At 48.1% G+C, this 27,877-nt stretch overlaps 2 protein-coding genes across 8 annotated transcripts in view; both read right to left on the bottom strand.

Annotated features, from left to right (window-relative positions):
- Nucleotides 1-22,156, bottom strand: part of WBP1L (WW domain binding protein 1 like) — a 48,266-nt gene extending 26,110 nt beyond the window's left edge. The window contains exons 1-2 of one of the 5 annotated variants that reach the window (XM_072340032.1): nucleotides 22,030-22,132; nucleotides 16,256-16,315 (exon numbers count right to left, since the gene is read on the bottom strand). In XM_072340032.1, coding sequence (XP_072196133.1) covers nucleotides 16,256-16,315; nucleotides 22,030-22,116 — 147 coding nt within the window. In that variant the 5' untranslated portion in view covers nucleotides 22,117-22,132. Of the gene's footprint in view, nucleotides 1-16,255; nucleotides 16,316-22,029 lie in introns of all 5 variants that reach the window. The other 4 variants (XM_072340035.1, XM_072340034.1, XM_072340033.1 and 1 more) reach the window with 4 other exon arrangements.
- A 1,721-nt stretch (nucleotides 22,157-23,877) lies between these two features.
- On the bottom strand, nucleotides 23,878-27,875 carry SFXN2 (sideroflexin 2). 3 transcript variants are annotated; one of them, XM_072340978.1, is made up of 12 exons: nucleotides 27,793-27,875; nucleotides 26,999-27,179; nucleotides 26,569-26,739; nucleotides 26,101-26,199; nucleotides 25,892-25,967; nucleotides 25,732-25,817; nucleotides 25,360-25,420; nucleotides 25,216-25,282; nucleotides 25,046-25,095; nucleotides 24,922-24,971; nucleotides 24,697-24,744; nucleotides 23,878-24,576 (listed from the first exon to the last, which is right to left on the bottom strand). In XM_072340978.1, the coding sequence occupies exons 2-12, from the start codon at nucleotides 27,157-27,159 to the stop codon at nucleotides 24,477-24,479; spliced, it is 969 nt and encodes a 322-aa protein (XP_072197079.1). In that variant the 5' UTR covers nucleotides 27,160-27,179; nucleotides 27,793-27,875; the 3' UTR covers nucleotides 23,878-24,476. The 3 variants fall into 3 exon arrangements, with proteins under 3 accessions (XP_072197079.1, XP_072197078.1, XP_072197077.1); XM_072340977.1 differs by having other exon boundaries at nucleotides 26,999-27,206; nucleotides 27,793-27,848; XM_072340976.1 differs by lacking the exon at nucleotides 27,793-27,875 and having other exon boundaries at nucleotides 26,999-27,638.
- Nucleotides 27,876-27,877: the final 2 nt, after the last annotated feature.

Genomic DNA, 27,877 nt, shown 5'->3' with positions numbered 1-27,877 from the left:
AGTGTAGTCGGGTTCAATTCTGTCCCTTTAGTGCTGCCAGATTTCGGGCACCCTTTAGTTTTAGTTTGGAGCGGGCCATGAAATCATAGGAAAGGCAACTCCTCCCTCAGAGCCAGCACAGGGCAGGGTGGGGGATCAGCTGTTACACACTTGATGAGACATCTCCAGCAGGGCTGGCGTGTCGGGGTGCTGCAGGGACACCCGCCAGGCTTCTCGCTGTTGGCAGCACTGCTCTTGTTTTCCGTCAGCTCGTGTGTGCAAACAGGACCTTTGGTACGGGCTCAAGAAGAGACGCCGTGCTCCAGACTGGGCTGAAGGCAGAGTGCAGACAGTAATAGGATCCTCCAAACATGGGATCAAGACGGTAAGAGTCTGTTCTTGTTTTAGCGTCTTGTGCCATGTGGGTACCAAAAATACAGCAGGTGCCTGGCCTCTGGTCACATCATCACAGCAGACAGCATTGTCCCAAAGCTGCTAATGCTAGTTGCTTACCAGCATAACCTTGATGGAAATCTCAAGACACCCTCCTCTTAAGGGTGCTATTTGTTTTCTCTCCAAATGACAGCAACTTGCTATTTTTAGTGCTCATCTCATGTCTGCTTGGCATTTCCCTTGGGTCTTACCCTTGTTTCACACCGCTGATGCCAGCTCCCACGAAGCTGTGTATTTGGTGCCAGAGGGGCTGATGCCAAGTCTGCTTGTTCTGATGCCAAAATGGCAGCTGGCTTTATTGTTGAAAAAGGGTTTGCCAAAGCTAACGGCACTAGTGCTGGGGAGACTAGCTTCGATTCCAAGGTTACTTTCCTTCCTTGCTCTTCTATTGCCTTTAGACTTCATGGAATAATGCTGCTCCAAATGACCCTCTGGTGTCCTAGGAGATGAATTTTTCATCAGGGTCTAAGGCAATTATGCCAGCAGACAGTCTGAACGTACGAGTTTTCAATAAGAAGGATAGGTACAGACGTGGGGCAATTATCTGGGATGCAGCACTGCTGCTGCTGGGCCTCACCACGACAGGAACAAGCCCCTGCAGATCACACAGGGCTTGATCTTTCTCTACCTGCAGATGTGTTTTAAAAGAATCTCTCACAAAAACAGAGAACTGAAGATTAAGAAGGTTATGTGGCATTTCATCACCAAGATATGCATGAAGGCAGAAGTCCGGAGCAGGAGAGGGTCAGGGATCAGCTAAATTGCATCACATCAGCATGGGCAGGAAGACAAAACCCAGGAGAGGCCATGAGTCTCTACCTCATTTGCCTCCCCTCAAGTGCCACTCAGCAAAATGCTGCTGTGCAGATACAACCTGGTCCCACACACCAGGTGTAGGTGCAGTGACCTGGGAAACACCCACAAGCAAGCACATAGGATGTGCAGCCTGTAATTCCACATGTACAGGTATGCAATTTGAAGGGATGGCATCCCTGCACATTAGGAAGCATTTGCCTGTTTGACCTCTGCTTCTTTTCTTATTAGCCAAAGAAAATTGTTCAGCGACAACTGTCAAATGGGCACCTGACAGCACAGACGTGCTCAGAACTTTCTTCAGACATGGTGCAGTTAATTGACCATTTAACCAACTCTGTGCCTTGACAGGTTCTCCCATTGCCTAAGGCTTTGCTGGGATATCTGTGACTTATAGAGCCCGGTCAGATGTTTCTGAAGTTCACTGGTGTTTTCAGAGCCTAACCCGGGCTCTGCCATAGCACCTCCACCCACTGATCAGTGGGTGATGGATCACACATCACAGGACACATCCACAGACAAGGATTTTAACTGAGGCACAAGGAGGCAGGGAAGGCTTCCCACTGACAGCAACAAGGCAGCACTGCTGGATCTCCAAAATAAAGAGCACTAAGGGTTGTGTACGTGTATCTTCATACAACCAAAGTGAAGAATAAAAGGAAACCACAAGTTCAGCTATTAAGAAAGCTCAATACCACAAGCATTTAAGAGATCACAACACAACAGTATTAAAGGCATCACTTTTAAATCAGCAGACAAAACACAAGGAGAGCTATCAGATCTTAACCTCTGCTGTTAGAAATTTGTTAAAACACGAAACTTCGGGGAAAAACCACTTCAGAAAGCCTCATCTGAAGTACATCTTCTCTATCTCAAATTACTGTGTTAAGGAGCTCTCTGAGTGCCCGGAGAAGAAATGCAAACTCATCACTTTCTTTTGAAATGAGGAATAAATAGAAAATGAGGAATAAATAAACCAACTCAGTATATATTTAAGTACAGATTCCAGTTTTCCTGCTGTTTCAGACAGGGGTTAGGTCAGGACCTGAAAGCCTACCCATTCCTCTGCTGTAGCATAGGTTCTGTTTGGCTTGTGTTGCCAAATGACAAGAATGGCCCCCCAAAATCCTACACACTTTGTTGCTCTGCCAACCACTGTGGAGAGCTTTTGGGATCGCATCAACCAGGAAAGCCCTCAGATAGCATCACCTACATAAAACACAGAGCACGTGGATGTGGGTTTCCAGGTACCAACTTGCTTTGATTCAAGTACACAGAGCAAATTAAAGGCCTCCCACGATCAGCTGTGCCCTTCTGCTGCAACTTCCTTGAGCGTAAAACATGGAGAGTGCCAGAAAGCTGCTTGAGATCTCAGCAGCGGGGCTCTAAGAACACCCATTGGGTGTACATACTGTGGGTGCCCAGCAGCACTGCTGCCCCAGGACAGGCATGTTGCGTAAGGAGCAGGCAGCCTGCAGGAAGCCATGCCTGCGGGTCGAGTTTCAGTGCTGACATTACACAGCTTGCACTTCGCTCAAGCATTGGAAGCACTGGTGGCACCTGGAATCGCAGCCAGGTTCTCAATCTCTGCCGCATACCTGCAAGTCAGGCAGCACTGTCATTCCAAGGGCAGACACCTCAGACACCCCGCTGTCTTGCTTCCCACCTTGCTGCTATCTGTAGGGTCACTCCTTCGGCATCAAACTACATTCCCCTAGCATGCATCAATATGCTTTATTAAATAAAGTTCAATGCTCAATAATTAGAAACACATTTCAGCTTTATCTCAGGACAAAACACTGACCAGCACAACTTGCCTTAATGGGCATTATCTTATCCCAATTGCTGTAATTTCCATTAGTGGTTGTTATTCCACCAGCAGATAAGGTGAGCACTCCCCTGGCTGCAGCAGGCCTGGAGGAGGACAGGGTGACCCGCAACACCAAGCCTCCTTCACACAGCCATCTGAGCCTCTCACGTCAGGGCTGCTCAGAGACGAGATGCAATCCCAGAGGCACCAGGCTGGGAAGGCTTCTCAGGATCCCCCAGTCCATCACATTACTCCAGGAAGGTCTCAACATACCTAAAGCACCAATGTTTGCTGTTCTACTCTTCAGAACTGCTTTCAGAAGACATAACAGACTTTTTTCAAAGTCCATAGAGACCAAATGTTAAGTTTTACTTTCTTTCCAATATCCATCGTAAACAACTCATAAAATACAGCATCCCAAACCATGCACATCACTTACTAGTAGAGTACAGTAACAGACCAGCATAGGACACTCTCCCACACTGTTAGCACAGAGCAGAACAGACCTCTCCAGGATCTACAGATAACTCTTCAGCATATATTCCAGTCACTTAACGAACCCAATGTACCATAATTTAATCCGAAACACAGTTCTCTACTCAGCATCCCATAAGCAACACATTCCCTCAGTCATCCTTAAGTGCTCAGTGGCAAAGTTCAGCAGCCCCACCATTTTCTACCTTTTTCATTTCATTTTAGATTAATACTTTCATTCACTTTTTCTCATCAAGTCCATATTTTCAGAACATTTTCTTAAGCCTTGAGTCTTCCTCATCAGCTGCAACATAACGTAAGACCAAAAGTAAAGAAGAACAGTAGTCTTTATTATCCCTCCAGTTCTGGGACACTGAACTGAGTAGTTGGTTCCAACATCAGCAAAAGAAAATAGAAAGATAAAAATAAAAATCAGATGTGGCATAAGAAAAAGATGTCAGACGGCTTAAAACATATAGGCCGTTTGTGCAGCGAATTCAGCATAAACCAACAACACAACTATCTTTTAAAGTGTCAGCACCCAGCAGACTATTTGTCGAGTCTGACCTCATGCTGAGTTAAGGTCAGTGTGAGGAAAAATAAGTGACTGTCAAAAACATCCCCGAATTCCTGGGAACTTCGAGCGGCGTTTCACTCAAAATAAACAAATAAATAAAACACAACGCAATCTTTTGTACATGCAGAAGCTCGTCAGTGAAATGGAACTTGCTTGTCTCGCTGCCGCTTCTAGCAGCTCTCAAGCAGATCCCAATTCAAGTCCTCCTGGTCTCTCTTAACTGGATGAGCTGGAAGAAATCTGAATGCGCACAGATGCCAAGAATGTCCCTTGTGAGTTCCATCCTCAGGTATGAGACGTGTCAACTGAGGTCAAGGGTTTGACAGAGAGCCCAGATCTCGCTGAAGTGTGATAACCCACCCAGAGCCTCCCGCCAGGCCTCCAAATCCCAGACTTATGCAAAGCAACACGGCAATCTGAAATAAGATCGGTTTCTGAAGGATGAGCTGGTGCTCTACACGTTTCATTTTATTTCAGGCTGTTGCCCAAGATTGACCGACCTGCAAGGAACACCCGCTACTGAGGCCAAGCATTTGGTAAAGGCAGGAAATGCTCAGAAGACTTTACAAGCACAGGACAGTCCCCACAGCTTCACTTCTACACAGATTGTGCCCAGCATAAAACAGCCACTCACAGCCAAAAGACAGAGATTCATTCTTAGCAACAGATCAAATGGTGGGACAGCTCTCTTAGGAATGCTCCGGTATCAGAAATGCCCGAGATTCCCTCTCAATGACTCTTACTGGGAAACACGAAAGGACCGACTCTTTTCTGTAGTAAACAGCACAGATTGAGACATTGTATCAAGACCTGAACATCCCTGCCAAGTCCTTTACCAGCACAGTAAAGGATCAAAAGGCATGGCTGAAAACGAAGGTTCAATTTACCCAGTTCAGGTCCCAAAGACTTTCTGAATTGTAATCAACATCTACAGCCAGCCAGCAAAAATACAGAAATCCAACAGCTAAAGGGAAGGGCGTCACCAATGTATCCCTCTCTACATGTAAACACTCTGAGAACTGTACCAAAGTTTGTTTTGTAACAGCTTCTTCGTGAGACAGTCAAGCCTTAGCGATCTAGGAAGCTGTGGATAAACCTCAAGAACTGAAAATGTCTTTTGGTGCATTTTCTCATTGCTCCCTGGGGAATCTAGACTTTCGGAGAATATTAACATGAAGCATGCAAAATATCCTGCGGACTGTTTATAACCTAATGACTCCAAATGTAACCTTAAATGCCATTCTGTAAAGAGTTACCCATGTTTAGCAATCCCAGCAGGAGAGCACTGTAGCCTCCCAAGCAGCCCACCACCACCACTCTTCCAGTTGTTTTGTACAAGCTTTTTCACATGATATAGTTGCTTTGTGGTGGTATTAGTGAAACATTGCTCAGAATCAGGCCAGTATAAAACTCAAAGTGGCATCAATAACTGGTAGAACCATCCCAAGGACTAGTGTTTAGAAATGTCTGTTCACAGGTACAGCCAAAGCTGGAAGGCTTCAGTGCTTACTTACTATACAGTCCTGTGTGCTTAAGCTGGTGGGTTGGTTTTTTTGTGTTTTTTTCCCTGGAAAAGAGATTTTGAAAGAAACGCTTCATTAAAAGTCAAATGTGAAAATCATCTGGTTCCCACTGGGTGCACCTACTGTAAATCAAGTTACCTTCCTGGAAGCTCAACATGTATCTGCTGAATGAAAGCTAAACACCTCTCATGGCTTCACAACCAGAACTCAAAGAGTAAGAAGCTGCAAGAGTTAAGGTTTTCATTGCAATGTTAGTTTAGCCAATTATACATCCTGAAAGCTTCAAAAAAAAAAAAAAAGTAAGAAGGAAAGAGTGTAACAATCTGTGAAGTCAATCCTTACATTAAAAATACTCATGGAAAAGAAAAATAAATAAATGAGTTGTTTGCTTTCCAGAAGCCACTATTTGGTCTTTTCTACTTCTACAAATTAGCAGAGGCCTTTCCAGAATTATAAATAAAACACTGAAGGCTCCATGTGACTTTCCCATATGTAGCTTTTCAACAGCCAAATGATTTCCCTTCTTCCATCCCCACTGTTTGCATACTAAGGCAGTGTTTGCCAAGCTCCAACTCAAGAATTTTTAAGCCAAATTTGTAAAACCAAGATAATAAAGATTTTGTCGATATACTTTAACCAGAGAGAATTCATAGGAAAGGTTACACGCAGGAAGGGAAGTAAGACCAAAAAAAAAGAAGAGTTGTATGTTTTGCCATCCATCTACAAGAGACGTCTCTGTGGAAGCACAGATGTGGGAAATGGTGAGAATGCCTATTTTACCTTCTATGGGCTTTTAAGAGCAGTATATTTAAACATCCCACTTCTCCACCTGTTCAGATACACAACATGCTCTTCACTCATTGAACAAACAAGTGGACCTAACCCAAAAAGTGGGAGAGTTGGGTTAAGAGAGCATCTCAGTCTTATCCCATCAGATAACTGGCAGACTGTGTACAGAAGGGATTTTCCAATCTGCTGCCTTTCTGGTTGCCTTAATTCCCAACACAGTATATAAGTATTCAAATACCCAAAATCCATATGACTTCCATGCTATGTGTTACCTCCAGAAAACATGAGGAGGTGACTTAAAATCAAGCCTTCAGCATTCTGAAGGGTGGGATATTGGGCTACACCTACAAGAAGCAACGTGGTGAAATTCTGAGTTGGGAAGGTGCAGCAAGCAAAGCTGAAGAGCACATGCTGGAGCAACAGAAAGGATCGTCTCCGGGAGGAGTAGGTAAAGGACAAAGCACAGAACTTCAACTGAACAGTCAGAGAGAGCAGCCCAACAAGGAAGACAAGAAAGTCACTTGTCACATAACTTAAGACTGCCATATTAAACCATGCCCCAAAGCAGGAGTTTGACACACATTCTCTTCTCCAGTTTGAGTTGCAGCACAGCATTCATTCCTACTGACCTCACTTTTCTCCTTGGAAGACAAACACACAGTACTATCTTGATCAACGCAACCTCAAAACGGCCTTCATAGCATGGAACAGCTCAATAAAGCAGAGCGCAACAGAAACCCACACTGGGATGGCTTGAAATTCATACATTTGATGTGATGTACATTAAGTCTTACTAATATCTAAATACCCCTTAGACACGAAGAGTGGAAAAGCCATGGCTTTCCACTTCATCAGGCTTCACTCCTTGTGGTCTACATTCTGTGTTGTAAAAGCCTAGCACAAGACTTGGATCAAGACACTGCACACACACCAAAGCTGTGTGAAACAACGAGAGAAGGTGTTCTCTGCACATCATGAAAAGCAAGAGGAAAGAGGTTCTATCTTTATTCTCTACAGTCTTGTTCAGTCCTGCTGGATGCCTACATGACTCTTAAATTATGGTTAATTCCTCTTGACAAATACGTTCATCTGCAATCTACTTCATCTGTTTCCAAAAAAGACAGGCAATATTTTTCTAACATTCAGCATTCCTTTCTCCTTCTCTCTCTCAGAATCAGGACTCCAATGACTCCTGGTCCATCTTCACATGATGCTGAACTTCACATTTGGCAAAGCCTCGCTATTTTCTATTATTTTCCCCCAATAACATTTATGGTATCAGAAGTGGAGGCAGAGTAATTAATATTTGTAGATAACATCTATTATTTTACACAACGCCAAATATTCAACATGTTATTTCACGCTAGTTCGGTGTTTGTCTATATACGTATCAGGATTCATACCTAAGTGAAAGATCACAGGTTTCAAAATTGGATATTGCACGACTCAGTGATTGGCCAACAATGAAGGAAAACAGATACAAAGCTGTAATACCACTTGTGAAAGTCAGAAATTATAGATGACTACCATGTTTTTAGGACCAAACTTCAGAAAATGAGCAAAGCAAACGGGTAACTTCCTTTGATTTATCCCCATTCCAGACCAAGGATGGAAAGAAACTCACAATGCTCCTTTGAACTCCTCCACAGCAGCAAGGAGACTGAAAGCGTAATTCACCCTTACTACTTTTTCGTCAAAGGAGGATTTCATTGTTAGCTACAGTAAACACCAGATTTATATTTTCCCTTGCAACTTGCCAATCTTGCCATGACTCAGTTAATAAATAAATAAATAAGGCTTCCTTTGCACTTTAGTAACTCTCCATTTTTAGTCTCCAGCAAAAAGATGGATGATAATTTATGATTTTGTGCTGTTTCTGGTTGAAATCACAGCAATAAATAGTCAGAAACGTAAAAGACAGACTGAAGTTGTCCAGTGGAATCCCACTGCAGCTAAGATTGAAACTTAACAGTGCCTTTATAAAGCAAATCAGCATTAAAACAAACCTCAATGCTTCTGAGACACTTCTTTGTAACAGAGTATTCTAAGTAATAAATAACTGACCAGTTGTCTCTGAGACACCCAAGGAAATGACAGCAATAAGTGGCATCAGGAACGAAAGTGAACTACCTCACAACTTCTCAATTGCCAGGGTTCCATATTGACCTCAGACTGACAGTTCCCTCCTCAATCATTCCAGAACACAAACATATAAAGACACATTTATAAGACACACACACAAACCACTGAAAACTCAAGTCAAAAAATGCCACACTGACAACTGAAGTCCTGTGGGTGGTTTGTTTGTTTGTTTTTTAATGTCACTAAATATCTTTTTATTCTTTTTCCCTCCCTCACCTTCATATCTTATAAATACTTTTTGTACCTCAAAACACTGAGGGAAGCCAGCAGTGATTTCCCATGGGATGCTGCCCAGCACACTCTGGGGAGGGGAAGCCAGCTCAGATTTCTCAACTCAGGAGCACAAAGAAAGAAAATACTTGTACTGGCTTTAACATCTCTTCACATCTGGAGGTCTCTGCTAACAGATTCTAACAATCAGGACACCAGAATTCAGCATCTCCAGCTTCTTTCCTGAAAGACTCCAGCTACTGATTCCTGATACGCTGCCGATCTGGTCCCTGAAACAAGCCAGAGAACGTTCAGGAAATGCTCAGGAAAAGGTTGGGAAGCAGGAGGTGGCTGCAAGTAGATCAGGCCCTTGGCTGCAGGGATTCACAAGGCTTTTTCTATGTTCTAACACATCTAGAAGAGATTGCATGGAAAAGGAACAAAAAAGATGAACTGCAACACCGTGGGAGGACACAGGACTGAACTATTTCAAGCTCTCTACAGTTTGGAGAACGTACAGTCCTGTGAGTTAGTACTACATGTTACCCTGAACTAAAGTCCTGACAATTCCTGACCAGAAACATGAAATAAAATGCAGGGCTTAGAAATGAAGAAGCGAATCGTGCAAAGATTCTGAAACAAATGCTGGAAGAAACAAGGAAAGAACCTACACAGCCACACACCCAGCCCACACCCAGCCAACCATCCACCACTGTTTTGAAGAGCAGCTGCCTTGAAGAATTTGGGAAGCACTTTGTCCAGAAATGTTTCTGATAGCATCCAAAACCTTCTCCGTCCAATTCTAATATCACTCACACTCTTCAAAGTCTAATTCTTTCTGTATTGCCTTCAAAGACTCTTGCAATTCAAAAGCCATAGGAAAGTTCACATAATAATAACACCACATTTAACTTTTCTGGCCAATGAGGTCACTTTTCTGCATTGCATCCTATACAGCGAACCACATGCTCCTCTGGAAAGACACTACTTTTATTATTTCCAAAGCACTGACAACCATATAGATTTACAACCATATACAGAAGCCAAATAGAAGTTCTTGCTATAGAAAAATCTGCTTCTAGTCTTTACTTTCCACTTGAATTCATAATTCTGAGTAGCAAGCAGTGTCTTTAGTTGAAGCAACTACACATAAATCTGGATGAAAGATGTCAAAAGTACAAAAATATCCATTACTGCTTTGGACTAGATTTGAACTGGTGACCGAATGATGTGACACTTGATAGTTCTTTAACAGTCCTATGATCGCAGAGGTTTGCATCAGCAAATACTTAAATCCCAGGAGACGCCACTTCCTGCGTAGGAAAATGTTAAGACAAATGAAATCCTCAGAAATAAAAGCTTCTCGATCTGTGCAACTCCAAAAAGCAATAAAATTGAAAGACAAGTCACCAGATTCCCAGGGGTTTCTGGAAGACCCATATATTACATGTATTCAAGCACACAACTTCGTGCCAGAAGTCACAATTAACAAAGTTCAGCCTTCATTACTAGATGAGGGATAAACACAGTGAGTCCAAAGAAGTCTCCCTTGTGTCTTTAGAAGCACACAAAAAAATTCAAGACATTTTGGATTGAACTACACAAACAACTCAACAGTGACTCAGTGATTAACAACTAATATCGGCACCATCTGCCCATCAACTACATCGTACCAAATAAGCAGAGCCAGGCATCTAACACCCATCCCACCTGAGCCATTCAGGCCCTTGCAATCCATGAGCCTTGCATCAATACCCCGGAGCTCTGCCAGCAGATAGGTGCAACTGCCGGTGAGGTGTGCACGCACCTCACCTGATTCCAAAGACGTGTTGGTTGAAAGCAGCAATCAAGTTTCCACTTGAGGTGAAGCATCCTGTAATATTTTATTAGGTTGCAAAAATGTCACCGTGGTATACATCTGCTGGAGAGGCAGACTGAGCCAAAAGCACAATTAACAGCTCCCATCAGAGGGCACATCCTGTCTCACATTTTTAATGAAGTGCTGCATATGCACAGGTGCTCCATTTCATTGGAGAGCCTCCACATAAAGAAAATCCCCTGATCAATAGCGATATCTTTCATCTCCCTGATGAAAAGTAACACTCCCTCAAACAGCCACCAGCCGTCCCCCCTGCGCACACAACAAGCTCAATCACAATGGTGACCATCACCACAAAAAGGCTCTCAAGAAGAAGTACTCGTGCTGCTCTCCGCCTGCCTAGGAGATGCAAGGCCTTTCCCTGCATTTGTTTATAAGCTGCAGACATTCTTCAGATGCCCTGCGCTTGCTCATTCAACCACCCCAGACATACTAGCCAAAAACCTCTTGCCATCCATGTGTAGACAGTCACGTTCTCCAGTTTGTACCCAAGGGGCATGCAATTTAGGGCTTGCCAAGGAAAGCTGCTTATCATTATTAACTTTAACTATATCCTCTATATCATTTAGAAAGCTTCAAGCGAAGAAAGAAAAGCATAATATAAATTACAAAGACAGATGTGATAAATCTTCCAAAATCATCAAAAACGATCACAGTAAAAGCTTTGAAGAATAAAGAACCTGGTTTCATAAAAACACTCCTCAGATTAACCCTTTTGCAGCTTTAGAAAAGATAAGATCTCTGTTGTTGCTGAGCACATCTGCAAGAGCTTGCCAAGGAAAGCATGAGCAAGCAGCTTCAAAGGCAGAATGACGTACCTATGGCAGTAAACTCTAATCCTCGCTGTGGAAACCACGCAACTGAAGTTAGTCATAGAAAATGGGATTAGAAATTCTAAAAGAAAACAAGGGGCTGGAGGAACCAGCAGTCATCCCAAAATCATGTTGAAAAACTTGAGCAACTTTTAAATAACAGCTGTTCTCAGAGTTGATAAAGAGGGGAGCAGGTCTAATAACCCACAGGAAACCTGTAGTGGATAGGTAGTGGATAGGGACCATCCAGGTCAGCTCAAAACCTTGAACACTGGCCCTGATGGAACTTGGAAAGGAGTAAAGGTGCCAGCAAACACCCCCAGCTATCACCTCCGGAAGTCCAAAGGCGTGAACCTCTAGCAAAAGGGCTTTCTGATTTACCCACATAAAACTTAGCAAGGATCAAAGCAGAATGTTCTTTTGGAGATCAGCGCATGGGCTGAGGTAGAGTCCTAGGAGACTATCTGGGGAGCCTGGCATTCTTCTTTCCACCCTCCATAATGTTGCGCATTCAAGACTGTTGCAACTACTCAAGTGACCATCATTGTGAGCATCACCCACAGCACATGGCAGAAATGCAGAAGTCAGGCCTTCTTGGAGAGAACGGAGGCAGTTCTCCAAGCAGACTCAGTTAATGTGACTTCCAGCGGTTCCTCATGTTTCTCGCACTGTAACTTCCCAGACAACAGCACTGCCTACTTTCCAAACCAAACCCAAATTACAAGTTTACACAGCCCACGTGAAATTCAGGTTTTGAAGAACATTTTTGTTTTAAGACAAGCTGATTTTCTAACTCAAGGCAATCTCTGGGAGGGGGAAAAAGCCACCAAAAACATCTGCAGCTAGGGTCAGGATGCCTAGAGAGATCCTGAAACAACAGTTTGTTTGGAGGAGTTTCCCTGGTCCTCTAATTGCCAAAGAACTTCATTAGCAAGTACCAAGTACTCCCTCCTGATCACTTCAGTAGATAAAATTAAGAGAACACAAAGACTTGCATCAGGAATACGAAGGCAGTGGGAGGAACAAAGACAAGCAAGGAGAGAAAAGAATAAAAGAATACCATGAGAAAATAAAGGAAAATAAAGGAAAAAAGAAAAAAAAAAGCAGACTGGTGATGAAATCTGCTCCTGATTGATATGGAAGGTGACCATAAGGTACTAACCAGAGCTCTGATAACAGAGTATATTCTCCCTTTGATCACCCTCTGGTGTCACTGGAGACCCACTGGGCCTTGTGGAGGTATCAAGTCTTCAAGAGATGAGTATCTAGCCTAACACATAGACCATGAATGAAAGGAGAAGTGAGTTTCCACCCCTCCTCCCAGCACTATTGCTTGCATTTAATCAAGTCAGAGCGGTCAGATTTCAGTGAGCTTCCTCCAGTTTCTGCCCAGAGATCACATCTAGGACTTTTTCCCTTTCAAAATGCCAACTTTGGTGAAATCCAAACTTAAAAGGAAATGGGAAGATATATTCGGGACCGCAGCTTAGGAGCAATTCCTCACGCTAAGCAGGGCACCACGGGGATATCCAAACTCACTGCAAGAGCCAAGCATCTGCGTTATCCTTCATTTAGTGATGACATCAACATGCAAGCCTTCTTTCCTTTATGGCCTTACAGGCCCTAGATGAACCCTGAGGAAGACAGACCTCACAGCAATGGGAAGCCACATGGCAAGACCAGGTACTTCCCAAAACCAAGGCTACAGCAACTTGGAGCACGGCACGTGAGTCCAGAGGACTGAGAACTGCTTATCCAAAGTCCCTGCAGCAAAAGGGTAAAGACACTCAAGGACCACCCCATACAGTCCCTCTGAATCTGAAAGGTAACCAGACCTGCTCAGGGTCCCAGAGACACGGCACGAAGGTTCAGCTTCCAGCAGCAGCAGGATCCTGATCAAAGAGCGCAGGGTCTTTGCTATACTTGGTTAAAATACTAAAAGCAAGGGAAGTCAGAGCATTTCTCACTCGGCTCAGCCTCTCAGAAGATGAAAGCAAAGAGGGGATTTTTTGTTTAATTACTTGCTTAGAAGTTCAGTAAAGAAAAAAAAAAATCCCCTTAGCTTCCCTTCTGTGTTTAGGCAGAGACCTTCTCTATATTTCCAGTGTTGCGAAACAGAATACAGAAGAAAACAAATCTACTTTGCCTACACAGTGGGGGGGAAAAAAAAAGCCACAAAAGCTCATATAAATACATGCACGTCCCTAAAAACAGATGCACCTATCAAAGCATCATTGCGAGTTTTTTCGAGTTGAGAGCCTAACAACTCCCTGTACTCGCTGTTAAGAACAATCTTACTCAAAAGTAACACACAGAGTTCACACTAAGAAGTAATGAAAGAACTTGGCCCTACTTGGCTTGTAAGAAGCCCGATTTGCAAATGCTGCCCATGGCCAGCTATTGAAAACACAGGCTGACAGAGCCCAGAAGGCACTGCAGTGAGTGACTTAAGTGGAGGCACCCTACACCCACCAACATTCCTGCTGAATGAATGTGAAATCTGCAAGAATTGCTTTTATTTATCTTACTAGAAGCGTTTCTTGGAAGGGCTGGAAAAAATTTATTTCAGATGGATTTTTCAGCTGAGAACAAAGTTGTATTTATTGTAATTATGCACTCTCCGCTGTGGCCTGCCTCGCTGAGAAAGAACATTAAATTCAGCTGCACACGAACTCACGGAAGTGACCTTTTGAATGAGAATGCTGCAACAAGAGACTCATGGAGCATTCTCCCTGCATAATACCCCACTGTCTGCAGCTTGCGATTAGCACTCTGACCACTGATTTCAGCTGCTTCTTACACAGGCACAAGTCCACACGAGGTCATTCTGCTGTGAGTAAGTCATGCTTGCTGCAAACTGCACTATGGAGAACTGGACTTGGGAAACTATTCAAAGTCTCCAGTCCATTTTGTTTTGATGAACATTTATTAACCATCATGTGGCAGCGTAACCTTGGGAGGCACTCTGAAGAAGGCTCTTCTGTAAGACACACACTACCTAATTTGAGTAAGAAGCTCAAAGGTGTTAGTGGTACATACTCACTTTAACGAGAGCAATGAATGCACAGAGGAACACCCACCGCCAGGCAGAAGCACTCGCTATTCTCAGAAGAACTTGAGGGTTACCTGCAGGGTTGCTGGATGGAAAGTCCAAGCATGTCAGAATGGAGGTGCGCTAACCCTAAAGAACCAGGCAGTCAAATCAGCAGGTCCACCTCATCACCTGAATGAAAGGTGCAATGAGAAAAAGCAGGAGGTGCTTGTTTGGAAACAGAGGGTGTCTCTTTGGTGTGCCAATATAAAACGTCCTCCTCGCCCTCCTCAAACACATCAGATCACCTTACTCTTCAAAGAAAGTTTGGCTATTACGAAGGGATCCCATCCTCTAAGAACTTAAAACAGATGTCTGAGCCTTTCCAGCAGCTGAGTTGCTGGGCAGTTGAACTTGTCGCTGCCAAAGAAAGCAAGGCAAGCTTGCGTGCTGACGTCCATGTCTCGGGGGCACTTGGAAGCCGTACTGCCTGCCTGGCCAACACCACCCCCGTGCAATAGGACCTGCTGGCAGCGTGCTCCCAGCTTCTCTCCCCCCCACTCTCCAAGGAATGTACACCAGGCTCCTGTGGTTCACGGCCATCCAAAGGTTTTTGCTATTTGGTTCACAGGTCTAGAAAACAGACTGCCCTGTTCTAAGCATCTGAGGATTTTTAAAGCCAAAATGCAGCTATCAAAACAGTCTGCACCGCCAGTTTGGGCTCTGTGCTCACTTTGCAGATCCTGTGTTAGCATTGCAGAGCTCTGGTTTCACAGCCTCGCTCACTCAACCTGCTGGTTGAGTCCCAGCCTGCAGCTCTGCCTGCCACTGCCTCCAAGGGGAAGGCAGTACGTGAAACTCAGCTTCCTGACTGCAGAGCCAATTAACCAAGAGCTGAGAAGGAAGAAAAGCTTTCACTTGGAGTATTTGTTCTCCGTGCAGCAAACACAGCACATGCCACGCAAGGGGCACAAAAGCTGGAGCCTCTCACATCGTTGCATGTAGATGATTTACAGCAATGCCTTCCAGACAAACAGAAGAACAGCTCTCACCTGAGCACAGCAGAAGCCAAGAACCATAAAACCATGTCTCAATGATTAGGTAAAAATTGACCATAGCACTGGAGGCCATTGAAAACCTCTAGACCGAAACCTTGCAGAAGAAAACCAGCAGCTTCTTGGTTAACTAATAACTGAGACCTGAAGGCTCTCATCTAGGCCTCCAGCTGATGAGGGAATTTACACAGCATCTACACACCAGGTGCCACGCAACCTTCTCGTATCCTGACCCACACAAAAACCCCACAGCTCACAGTGCATCACCACCTGACACGGGGATGCTGAGATGAGAAATGTGAAACTGCTTGCTTAATATCACGCGGTGAGCCGGGATCAGAGCTGAAGAGCTCTTGCAAAAAGCAGCAGTGTCCCAAAAGAAAGACCCAGAAGCACAAAGTGACTTCTAAAAAAAAACCATTATTTTTGACAATAATTTAAAATTCACCATAGAAGGAAAAAAAACCCTCTGCAAAATTAAAAAACAAAATTGTTTATTTTTTTTTCCTTCCATATCCCTCCCTCTCATCAAAAGCTCCCAAATGCGAAATGCTTGCTCTTGGGGCAGGGAAAAAAGCTGACACAGAAGCAGAGTCAGACCTGCAATTAACAAGTTAATGGGATGAACTGGGTAAAAGCAGTATTTTTGAAGCCTATTCCTTTAATGAAAGACATTAGACATTAGTTAAAAGCATAAACAAGTTTTACCTTGCACCCTGTCCTGCAGGGAAGGAAAGTGTCTTCAGAAGAGCTGTTGGTAGACAGTGCCTGTGCAAGAGAAGAGCTGGTGATAAGAAGAGCTCTCACAGCAAGGACACAAATAAACAAAATTTAGGGGCACTCATTTTGGAGCCTGACCATACTTGAAAAATGCCACAGGAACTTAAAGTTTCCTATGAAAAGCAGTGCAATGGTGAGGAGAATCATTCCATGCTTTCCTGGAATGAAATCCTTCATCTTGTAATGAAAGGATGGTCCTTGGACTTTGCAGGCAAGGGACAGACCTAGGGGCACAAAACCGGTTTGCGGAGCCTAACTGCTCTGTGATTACACTGGTAAGGCCTGGGGAGGACAGAGCATAATAGCAAGAAATGCTGTAAAATAAACCACAAACTTAAGAGGAAAATTAATATTCAAGTAGACAAGATAGAAAAGATTCCTATTGGATGCTCCTTTTCCCTACAAAAGCAGGAGGTGAACAAAGGAACAGAACAATCAATACAGGCAGAAAAAGGAGCGAGAAGTAACTTAAGGGAAAACTTATTTTTGCCATTGCAATTTCAGGCAGGCTTTGTCCGAGCCCAAGCACTAAGTGTCACTAAACAGGGACAATCAGCAGTGACAGATGTCTGCAAGCCTGCTTTATCTCAGCTTCACATCACAGGAGGCTGAAGAGTCGAATGAAAGCTGCTGGTGAAGTTTGTTCCTCCTAAATAGGCAGAAGTGAAAATGACAAAGCAATCCGAAGACAACCAATACACCCCCAGCCTTCCTCCTCCACTTCAGTGTTTGCTGCTTGAAAAGCAGTCTGCAGACTAACCAACAGGACAACCAGCAACAAAGGGAGGAATTCACCACACAGGAGACCCAGGCATGAGTCATGACCCTCAAATGCATTCAGGTAGCCGAGCTAAATGCTTTCCAAGCACAGAGCAATGGTCCTTCCAATCATATCTGAAAAAGAGACTTTTCTCCCTGCAAGAAGGGATGAGGGGAACTTCCATCTCATAGCAATGCAAAAGAATAAAGAGGAATGGAGAATTTAATGAGGTAAAAGCTTTCCACTGCTTGTCCTAAGGATTGCATCCATGATCTTCATAAGGGGCTCTCCTGCACTTCCCCACACCCAGCACCCCATGCCTTGTACATATTGGTTGCAGCTCATCATACCGGCACACCTCTTTGCAGCCCATTAACATCAAGAGGACAGCAGTACATTAAATGGCAAAAGTTTCCTGAAATCATCCTGAGGTTCCATGCTGCACGCTTGCTTTCTTCCAGTTTGGAATCACAGACCAAAACCTGGCCATCAGGGAGTATGCAACACACAACTTAACACACTGCCCATTTATGAATGGTTGCCCCTCCATGATTGTCTGTCACTAGCCTGGACTCAAGGACTGCTTTTGAGATGTCCCTGATATGCTGGGTCCTTACAAACCCATCAGTAGCTGCCCAGTCCTCTGGGATTCATGAACCCACTAAATCAAATGCCAGATGGGAGCACGTACAGCCATAAAGTCACCAGTTAAACACATCAGCAAGCCGAGGAGATTCTTACGCAGCTAACCAGGAAGGGTTACCTGGTTACCTCTTACCTTGTCCCCTATAGATGAGGGCAGTGTGAGTCAAAGGAACACCTCCAAACCTGCACGCTGTCAGGAGACAGAACAAAGGGCCACCTGCAGCAATGCATTACCAACAGTCCGGGATACGCCTGACAAGGACAGAGCTGCACAGGCACAGCCATGACCAAAGGGCACAGCACAGACACCGTGGGACAGAGAACGAGGCCAGAAGATCAGCCCATCACTTCTGGCCTATACAAAACACCCTGCTCTAGCCTAGAGTGCACAGGATACTTTCAGACCAGGCCTTCCATCTGCTGCACAGCTGCAGAGATGCAATGAGAAATTCTTACAGCATCGTGTGCAATCATGAGGGCAGCTCACGAATGGAAGAATGTTAATCAGTGGGGAAGCACGCTATCCAGATGAGACACTGGGGCGCACAGAGGTATAGCCACGGCGGTACGAGCAGTCCTTAATTCAATCTGCACAGTTATTTAGTGGCTCTGCTCTGAGCAAGTACAGGCTGTACTTTGATCTCTGCTGCCTCCTGCCAAAACTGGGGAAATCAGCAAGCCAAAAAGCAAGAGTCACAAAGATATTTCAGCAGGCAAAAATACAACTCTGGGGTTGTATAAGCAGTTCTCCTCCTGAAAGACCCATAGCATTTCAGGAAGCACCAAAGTGCTATTGCAACTAATTACCTATACGTTAACTGAAGAAGCTGGTGTGTATTTTGAGATGGGTCATAGATGTGGATAACTGAAGCTTTGCTGCTCACACGCTACTCAAAGTGACACTCCTAAAGGGTCCCAAGTGCAGGCAGGTCTGGACCAAGCCCGGTAACTTCATGTGTGGTCACAGCCAGCACAGCCCTGAGCACAAACACTGCGCTAAAGGGGTGTCAGATGCACCAAGTCACGCCAGGCCTGCCCTGGACACAAGGCTCCTCTCTGCCACCCAGATGAATCATCTCTCACAGCATTTGTGTCACAGCATTTCATGAACTCTTCAATTTGGAATGAAATGGGCCTTTAAGGAGATCCGTGCTTCTGTCAGATTTTGGCTCAAAACCATCTTATTAGAGAAAGACAGATTCCTCGGGCTTGCCACATAGTTAACATTCACTTAAATCTCTTGTTTTTAAAGAAAACAACAGTTGAGAAAACGATGTGATAATTAAGCTGCTTGCAGTGGGAAGCAGATGGACAGTCAAATAACCTTTAGTTCGCCCCGTAGGGATGTACTGCAATAGAATCCGCAACAGAATAATGATTAATGCTCAAAGTTTAACGTTACAAATTTGATCAAGCTTGTTCCTAAAAGACATTTATTTTAAAAGACACCCTAATTCATTTCTTACTTCCCCACTTCCCTGTCCCTCTCTGTGCATGAGGACAGTGCACAGCTAATGCTATACAAGTGCAGCCGTAACCGGGCATGGCCAGGTTTCTTTTTCCTGTGTATACTCTGATCTTATTTTTGTTACACAAAAGCAACATATCTTCCTTTAATCTGCAGATAGATGCTCCAGCTCCTGTTAACAGTGCTTTATGCTCCATGGCAAGCACACGTGCAATGAACAGTCACAGGGTAAAGAACCTGGACTCAGGATTGGGCTCTGCTAATTATCTTCATTCTCCTCCACCTGCCACCTAAAACAAGACTTCATTAAAAGAAAGGTCTTCGAAGATTTCCAGCAGCCTGGACTTATTTTAACCTGAAAAAATCAGACCCTCCTGCATAGTACAGCGTGTTCTCAGCAATGTTTGCTCAGTGTGGCTAGGCAGCACAGCTCCACCTCCTGAATTATTTAGAGGACACATTTCCTGCAGCACCTCCCAGCCTCAGACCTCCAGCTCTGTAGGAGAGTATTCAGAGAAGCACAAACCCTGAACAAGCCCTCCCCAGCACAGAAGCAAGCAGGGCACTGCAGCTGTCTGATACAGAGATGGCAGCAGGCAGGAGTCACCGTGGGCACTGAGGGCAGCCATGGTCTGCAGAGACCAAGAGCTGAACGCTGTCACAGGTCTAGCTAAAAACATAGGAACCCTTGGTGCAGAGATCTTCCCAGGCCAGCACTGCTCACCACTACGAGCCCATCACCTTCAAGGAAATCATACTCCAAGGCAACATGAAAGCAGACAAAGTTTAGTTACATTCTCATTTCCCAGATCACACATTATTCAAATATACATATATATATATATATATATATATATCCCACATGACTCAAAAACGACAGTTTATGAGTGGGTTGCTGTCAATCTGTAGTATGCCGTGAGGTAATACCAGCTCTTTGATAGACAGTCTAAGATCTAAAATAAACCGCACGGGTTTTATATAGACAAGCTATGAAAACAAAACGAGTAAGAGACGCATCCATATCTAAGTGCTCTAAAGAAAACACAGGCAGCCAAAGCTCTTCTCTCCCACCATCACGTACTGTACCACCCAAGACTTACTATTTTAGGACTATTTCTGGTGCACTGATGGGAGAGGATATCTACAAGTCAGGCACACAACTATTCCACAAGCAGGTCTGTGTATGAATACCCTTCTTTTTCCCTTCCTCCATTTCTGCTTCCCATTCCTTTCCTCCACCTGTTCCTTGACTAATGCACAAGCAGTACAAGGAGTGCCTTTCACAACCTTCAAAGCAGGTACAGTGTTTTTATTAGCATTTACAGAAGACTTTCACAGCTTTTTTCACAGCTTTTGTCTAGACAGCCCTAGCACCTGGCTGCCGCTCATAGCTGGAACACCACAACACCTTGTGCCTGTATGCACTTAGTTTGTGTATGTTGGCTTGGTGGTGGAGCAGAGCAAGCACTGGGACTTCCACCAGTTCGAGGCAGTTGAGACAACATGGAAAACACACGGTTCATCACAACTCTGCAGCTCCCTACTGCATCAAAGGCCAAATGGCAGCAAGAAAATCTGGGACGGCGCTACCAATCTGATGGTTGGACCAGATGATCTTAGAGGTCATTTCCAACCTTAATGATTCTAATGACAAAGCCTTTAAAATCCATCCAGTACTCTCACTGCCCTGAAAGAAGGAGATTTAAAACATCTGTCGCCAAACTCCTCACATTTCTACTTGCTTCAGAAGTCAGGATGTTTTCCAATGGACGCCTTTCCCAGAAGGACACTCCACACCTGCGTCCTGGTGAAACTACACACCGTGTAACCACAGCCTGTGGTCAGCAGGCATGGATCAGTATCCAGGAGGATTCAGACCTTCAGTAAATTCCTTCACGTAACCTGTGGAGGTTTAAATCTTCAACAAACGCGAAAGGCAGCTCCTGCCTCCTAAACAGAGCATCAAATCTGAAGGAATCCTGCTCCATTTATGTTCTACGGAGGATGAAAAAGACATAATGACTCCACGAACAACAGGTTCCAGGTTGTGCACAGGACACCTGGCCCAGCACAGTTGTCTATGAGCAGCACTGAGCAAGGTGAAGGTCTATGGATTCTGCATAGGGCAGCCTAAGAACACTGCTGGAGCACATCATGGCACAAGCACAATATCGAGTAAAGTGATGAAGGAAAGCAAATGAACTTCTTCAGAACCCTTTGGGCACGAAGAAGGCGGTCGCAGCCTACAAAGACAAGGGCTGGTCCCCACCATCCTGGCTGAAACACTCTCCCTCCTTCCTTCCCACGAGGAACACAGGTCTGTGGGCACGGCGGTGACAGGCTGATGTGTTGGACTAGATGCTCTTAGAGACCTTTTCCAACCTTACTGGCTCTATGACTCCCAGCGCAGAGGCTCACCCCACACTTCCTGCACAGCAGCAGCCTCCCTTGCCCGGGCAAGCCCCGCTCCTGGGCCAGCCCCCCCCCTTCCCTGCCACCTCCCCAGGTGACACCCGCACCTGCCAGCGCCCCAAGCCCGTGCCCTCGGCAGGGCCGCCCTTCCCCGGAGCGGTGCTCCCTGCGCAGTCCCTCCTGCAGCCTCCAGCAGCCCTGTCCGCACGCTGCTCCTCCAGCCCCAGCGCGGTCCCAAACGCCGCTCCCCGCACCCCCAGCTCTATTTCAGTCCCAAACCTCGGCACACCCCCCCGCCTCGCCCCCAGCCCGCAACCCGCCTGCTGACAACCCTCGCCCCTCGCAGCCAGCTGTCGCTCAGGACCCCTTAGCACACACGGAACCCTCCGACCGGCGCCCCCCCGGGCTGCCTCCTACCTGGGCGGGCTCCACGCTGGCGGGCAGCCCCTCGGGCAGCGCCTGAAACAACATCAGGGCCATGGCGGCGCCGAACCTCCTCGCCATCCCCCCCACCCCCCGCTCCCCGCCTCCCCAGCCCGACTGCGGCCCGGGACGGGAGCCGAGGGGGCACCCCGCTTCTTGTCCCGCCTCCTTCCCATCGCCGATTGGACAGACGGCGCGCGACTTGGGCGGCTATTGGCTCGACGCGCCATCGCTCAGGGCAGAACGGGGAGGGGCGGGGTCTGCTTGCAGGGAGCTGCCATCTTGAGTGTGGCGCGGCGGAGAGGGGGCCCGGGGCGGTGTGATGGCCGCCATGCTGTGAGTGGCGGAACTGTCTGTAAGGGGGGTGTGGGCGCTGCCCCTCGTGCCCGCGCCCCGGCGTGGCGTGCAGCTGTCGCCTCGCGCCTGTCAGGGCCTCTCTGGTGGCCCTAAAACGCCCGTCCCCATCTGCTGGCCGTGTCTTCTGGCGGCTCTAAACCTCGCTCAGCCTCTGCAGTGCACACAGAGCGCCCACCCAGGCCCGGGGGGTTCAGCAGGAAACGCGCAGGGAAGTGGCTAAAATGGCCACAGCAGCAGCAAGCAGAAGCAGCGCGTGCTGTCAGCTGCACTGCTACCCCACGGCGGGCCCTGGGGATGGGGCAGCAGACTGCAATGGGGCAGCAGACTGCAATGGGGCAGCAGACTGCAATGGGGCAGCAGACTGCAAAGCCGCTCCTTCCCTCATCCTCCAAAACCCCGGCAGCTGAGCGGGGGCTGCTGGGGCCGCTGTGGGGAGCACGGCCAGCCCCTGCCTGGGCTTGTCCCGGGTGCAGGTGGCAGCGCTCGGGGATCGCTCCCAGCTCGTGGGCAGCGTGCAGGCTTTGTGCAGGCTTTGTGCCGTGCCGATCCCTGGGTGCCAGGCAGTCCCCACAGGGGATTGGCACGGCGATGCTTCTGAGATGCTCTGATAACGTGCTCAGAAAGAAAAAATAATCATCTGAGCAGCTTCTCTCCTGCCCCTGGGATTTTTCAATCAGGGCGATACTTGGGGCACACCTAACCCTGCACCCCTGCAAGCGTGGGTTGGCAGCAGTTAACCCGTTGGGCACACACCCTGCATGCTTAACCTGGATTAAGCACCTCCAGCAGCTCTTGGACGAGGTTCTGGGGCTGCTCATCATTCGTAGAAATCAATTTTGGTCTTCTGCAACTCACCAGCCCTGCTGCAGCCCAACAGGACGTCTTTGGTCTGGTTGTTATTGAAAGAAGGTTGTAAACATGCTGCAGCACCAACACCTCAGCCTTGCAGAGCTTCGCTCCCTTTCCCATCCTGTCCTGAAATTAGAAGTAGGAAGGAGGCAGAAGCTGGAGCATGGGACGAGCCCAGATTGGGAGTGACTCATCACTGGAGTGTAATTAACACCCGCAGCTCTTCGCAAATAGGGCTGAGTCCGGCACTGAGTTCTGGCAGTGAGGTTTCCTTCCTATTGCAGCAGTGTGATGCAGAGCTGAGCTGGACTGAACCTGGCAGCACGGAGCCACACTGCCTGCAGCCACCTGCCAGCACTCCACATTGTTCTGGAGCTGTGAGTGGCAGAGATGGCACAAACGCTCCCATGGAGGCTCCTGCTGCAGCTTAGAAACCTAGAAACCCTGCAATCTGAATGTAGGAGTTCAAACAGCAAGCAGTGATGTCTTCCTGTGGCACTCAACTGGAGAGACGTGGTTTCACATGCAAACAGAGAGCTCGCACCTTCCCTTTTTCCAGGGCAGGTATGACCTGTGAACCAGCCCCATCCAGGGAAGCAGGTACCCAAAGACCAGCCAAAAGCAGAGCCCACAGCTGATTTAAAAATCACATTTTATTTGCCATTCCCCATCTCTGCCATTTGCAGTGTGGTCTGTTTAGGGCCTGAGTTCATAACCCAATGGCTTTGTGACCCTCTCCAAGTGAGGGGGGCCAGAATGGCCAGAATCAAGTGTTCCCCAAGTCCTTGGTCCCACCATAGGGACAGTGAGGCACAAGATGGCAAGGCGATGCCTGGCTGTCATGATTAGTGCAATTTGCTGATTGCAAAATTCAGAGCTTAAAAACAATTATTTGTCTTTGGGATTGTGACAATCGCAAAGTGAATAAAACCTGAACCTCAGAGTAAGGCACAGTCATAGCACTGGTCCCAGGACACTGGGTCATTGGGGTGTTCCCCTACACAGGGGACTGGTCCTTTCCCACTCACCGTGGGGGAACCAGCTCTTGCAAAGAGGCCTCTGCATCAATTTAAGGCAGCAGTGTGGTTTGGGGTGGAGGAAATGGGAAATGATCCCAGATCCACTCCCACACTGGGTTAATGGGGGCTGCACCATGCATCCAAGCCCCACAGTGGCACACAGCTGGCAGTGGTGGATGGCTGGAGTGGTGCAATGGCTCCCAAGATAGCTTCTATTCACAGCCCTTTGTTAAAATAGACATATGGCACTTTGTCCCCGTGCATGGCCACGATGCTGTCCCGCAGCTCCGGCTCAAGGTCAGACAGCGCAAGGGAGCTGTGGGGAGAGGGGGCAGACATTGAGAACATCATCCTGTTCCTCCTGGGTGACCATCAGGACAGGCTGTAGGGAGTAAGAGGAGGAGGGGGGCTCCCGTGGGAAGCCATGGACAGGTACCATCTTTGAGGGAACAGGGCACAGGCTGCCGGCACCATGAATAGCAGGCTGCAGACAAAGGAGAGTGGGTGTTAGTGCTGGAGCTGCATGGTCCCAGCCCAGGACCCAACATAACAGAGCTCAGGTTGGAAGGAAATAAGCTTTGCCATCACTGCTGGGTGGGGGCTTTTTCCAGGGTGACTTCAGGCATCCTCCAGAGCCATGCTGGTTTTTTGAGATACTCACAACCCACCACACAGCAGCACCTGCAGCGGCGCGTGGAGAACCCGGATCCGCTGCAGGGGAAGAGCAGGGTCAGTCCTCAGCTGACTGCCACAATCCCACACCCAGAGCAGCAAGAGGGGCTCACCTGCATGAAGGGAAACTTCTCCAGCCGCTCCATGATGATGGGCAGAATGACTGCACGCAGGGAGAGGAGTGAGGGACCCCACCAGCCCATGCAGCTCCATCAGCACAGGCCAAGCCGAGTGCTGCAGGGCTGCAGTATGGATCTGATCCCCATCCTCATCCCACACTCACTCATGCCTGGAGCTGCCATGGTGATCCTGGAGACCACAACCTGTGCAATGCCCTTCACCGCTGCTCTCTGTGAGCAAGAGCGGTTGCTCAGCCTTGCTGATGCATCCCCATTCCAATATCTGCTCTCCCTCCCAAAACACTCACCCTGGAGTGCCCAAGCTCGTTGTTGTCTTCATCGGTCACTGAGATCCCATGGATAATCTCCCTGTGGGGACAGCAACTCAGCGGCCCTCGACTGTGCCACCCCTGGACTGATGCTGCCACCTTCAGGGTATGGCTGACACAAGGGACCCCCACCCCATGGAACACCCCAAGACTTCTGCAGCACCAGGACATCACAGACTCCAAAATGGACATCTTCACCCCCAAACCACCCTCCTTGCTTTGTTCAATGCTGGGCCACCCCACCAGCGACAATCTCTCCCAGATGCAGAGTGGTGATCACACAGATCCCATCCCACCTCTCCCATCCTCCCTTGGGGCCAGGGAGCAGAGGCAGACCCCAGGTACACTCACTGTTGCCTCATCATTGGGATGTTCACACAGTTGGCAGCAGCTACAGCTGCAAAAGGGACCCAGCGGGCAAGCAAGGGAGGAGCACGCTGCAGGACACAGGATGGGATCAGCATGGGGGTGGGATGTGGCCAGGAGCTGTTGCAACCCCATCCCTACATACCTTGGTGTAGAGGTTGAGTCCCACAGCAGTGGCCAGGGCTGCTGAGGTGGCTGTGACATAAGCCACTCCTATTTGCCTGGTTATTTGCAACAGATGCATGGAAATATAAAACACTGCCTTTGACACTGAGATCCTCTTCCTTTGGTGCCTGAACATCTTTTTGGTGCATCCCACAGGCACCAGGTGTCCCATCCCAGGGGCACACTTACGCCAGAGAGATGGGGGATGCAGCATTGCGGTTGGTGTAGTTGACGATGGCGTTGAAAGATTGGTTCACCCACTGCCAGAACACCACGGCTGGCACTGTCCTGCAGAGGGAAAAGGGCCCGCAGAGCGCCCAGGGGCCATCAGGGAACAGATAAGATGCCCTCTGTACCCTTGTCCTGGTGTCTGCTGGGGGAAACTGAGGCACTGCAGCCTGAGGTCAGGGACTGAAGCAGGGGCAGGGCTGGGAAATGAATGTGTTTGAGAGGGTCTTGCAGACAGCACAGGAAGAGGCATAGCTCTGAGGGGTTTGGGATGAGAATGAGATCCACCTGGCCCTCAGTGATGGGAGCAGCACGCTCATGGGGACAGAGGTGTCTGAGAGCAACCCACTCCTGAGCCCCAGCATTAGTGCCCCTAGAGGAGCTGAGGGCCATCCAGGCTGTGTCCCAACTTGTGTCCCCAGCTCTCACCGGTAGAACTGTAGCATGAAGCCAGTGATGGCCATGCCACCTGGCACCTGGAAGGACATCCTGCCAATGAGGTTCATCTTCTCACCACTGTCAGGGTGGAAGGCCGAGTCGTACAGTTTCTTGGCATAAAGCAGCTGCTCCTGGCTGCTCCCCGGCGGCACCATCCCAGCCCTGCAAGCCCGAAGCCACAGGAGCTCAGCCACGATAACTCAGGGCTCCCAAAAACCCAATAAACATCCACAAAACCACCTCTGACAGATCATAGAATCGTTTGAGTTGGAAGGGCCCCTTAAAGGTCACCTAGTCCAACTCTCCTGCCACGAACAGAGACATCTACAGCTCCATCAGGGTGCTCTGAGGCTGCACCAGCACTCGGGCAGGTGACGGGCACACCCCCAGCAGCACAGTGGTGCCACCAGCACACACTCACCTGCAGCCTGCCACCACGGCCTGCGCCCGGTCCAGCTCCCGCTCCGGCACCAGCACAGTGCGCGGGTCGGTGATGTTGAAGAAGTGCCGCAGCCGCCCCATGAAGGTGCTCTGGTCCCAGCGCGGAGCATCGATGTCGAAGCCGAGGGGCACAGCAGCCATTTTGGGATAGTGCTGTGTTGCTGCGGAGCGCTGCACTGAGTGAACTGCTGCAGGTTTATATTTAACGGCTGGGTTGGACTTTCAGCGACCCAGCACCCAAGGCGCTGCTGCCACCGGCCTCCAGCTGTGCTGCTGCAAGGCACTGCATTCTCCCTGCAGGGAGCAGCCCTCAGTGGGACTGCACGGCACTGCCCTGCAAGCGTTTCCCTCTGGGTCACTGCACAGCATACCCCCCACGTACATACCCATCCCCGGGGTATTGCACTACGCTCCGTGTCCCTGCAGCACTGCATGCCGCTGGCAGTGCCCGCGCTACTGCCTTACAGACAGCTCAGCAGCACAGCGCACCTCCCTACGGCACGGCACGGCACAGCACTGCACCCCGATAACTGCACACACCCCCACGGCACCTTCCACATTATGCTGCCCTGCACCCCACCGGCACCGCATGCTTCCAACGGTGCTACGTCGCATTCCCCCCGCCCCTTTAACGCTGCTGCCTGCACACCCGTAGAGCTGCACGACACCTGCCGACGTGCACTGCGCTGCTCCGCTTTGCACCGTGCAGCAACGCATCACGCCGGCAGCGCAGCCCCCGCTCACCCCGCGCGCCCCATCCCCACGTGGCCCTACCTGCGCGGCCCCCAGACCTTTGGCGCGCCGCGTGGCCTCCCTCAGCCAATCAGAGCGAGCCGAGAGGCCGCGCCCACCTCCCGGC

This window comes from Excalfactoria chinensis, chromosome 6 (genome assembly GCF_039878825.1).
Source record: "Excalfactoria chinensis isolate bCotChi1 chromosome 6, bCotChi1.hap2, whole genome shotgun sequence".
Lineage (NCBI taxonomy): Eukaryota > Metazoa > Chordata > Aves > Galliformes > Phasianidae > Excalfactoria > Excalfactoria chinensis.
This window is presented reverse-complemented; position numbering and strand designations above follow the sequence as displayed.

Excerpts from the sequence above, each read along its gene's own strand:
- SFXN2 (XM_072340978.1), bottom strand. The coding sequence starts at position 27,159 with ATGGCTGCTGTGCCCCTCGGCTTCGACATCGATGCTCCGCGCTGGGAC. Across the intron at positions 26,200-26,568 it reads TTCATGCTACAGTTCTACCG|GACAGTGCCAGCCGTGGTGT; the intron begins GTGAGAGCTGGG and ends TTCCCTCTGCAG. Across the intron at positions 25,818-25,891 it reads GACTCAACCTCTACACCAAG|CGTGCTCCTCCCTTGCTTGC; the intron begins GTATGTAGGGAT and ends TGTGTCCTGCAG.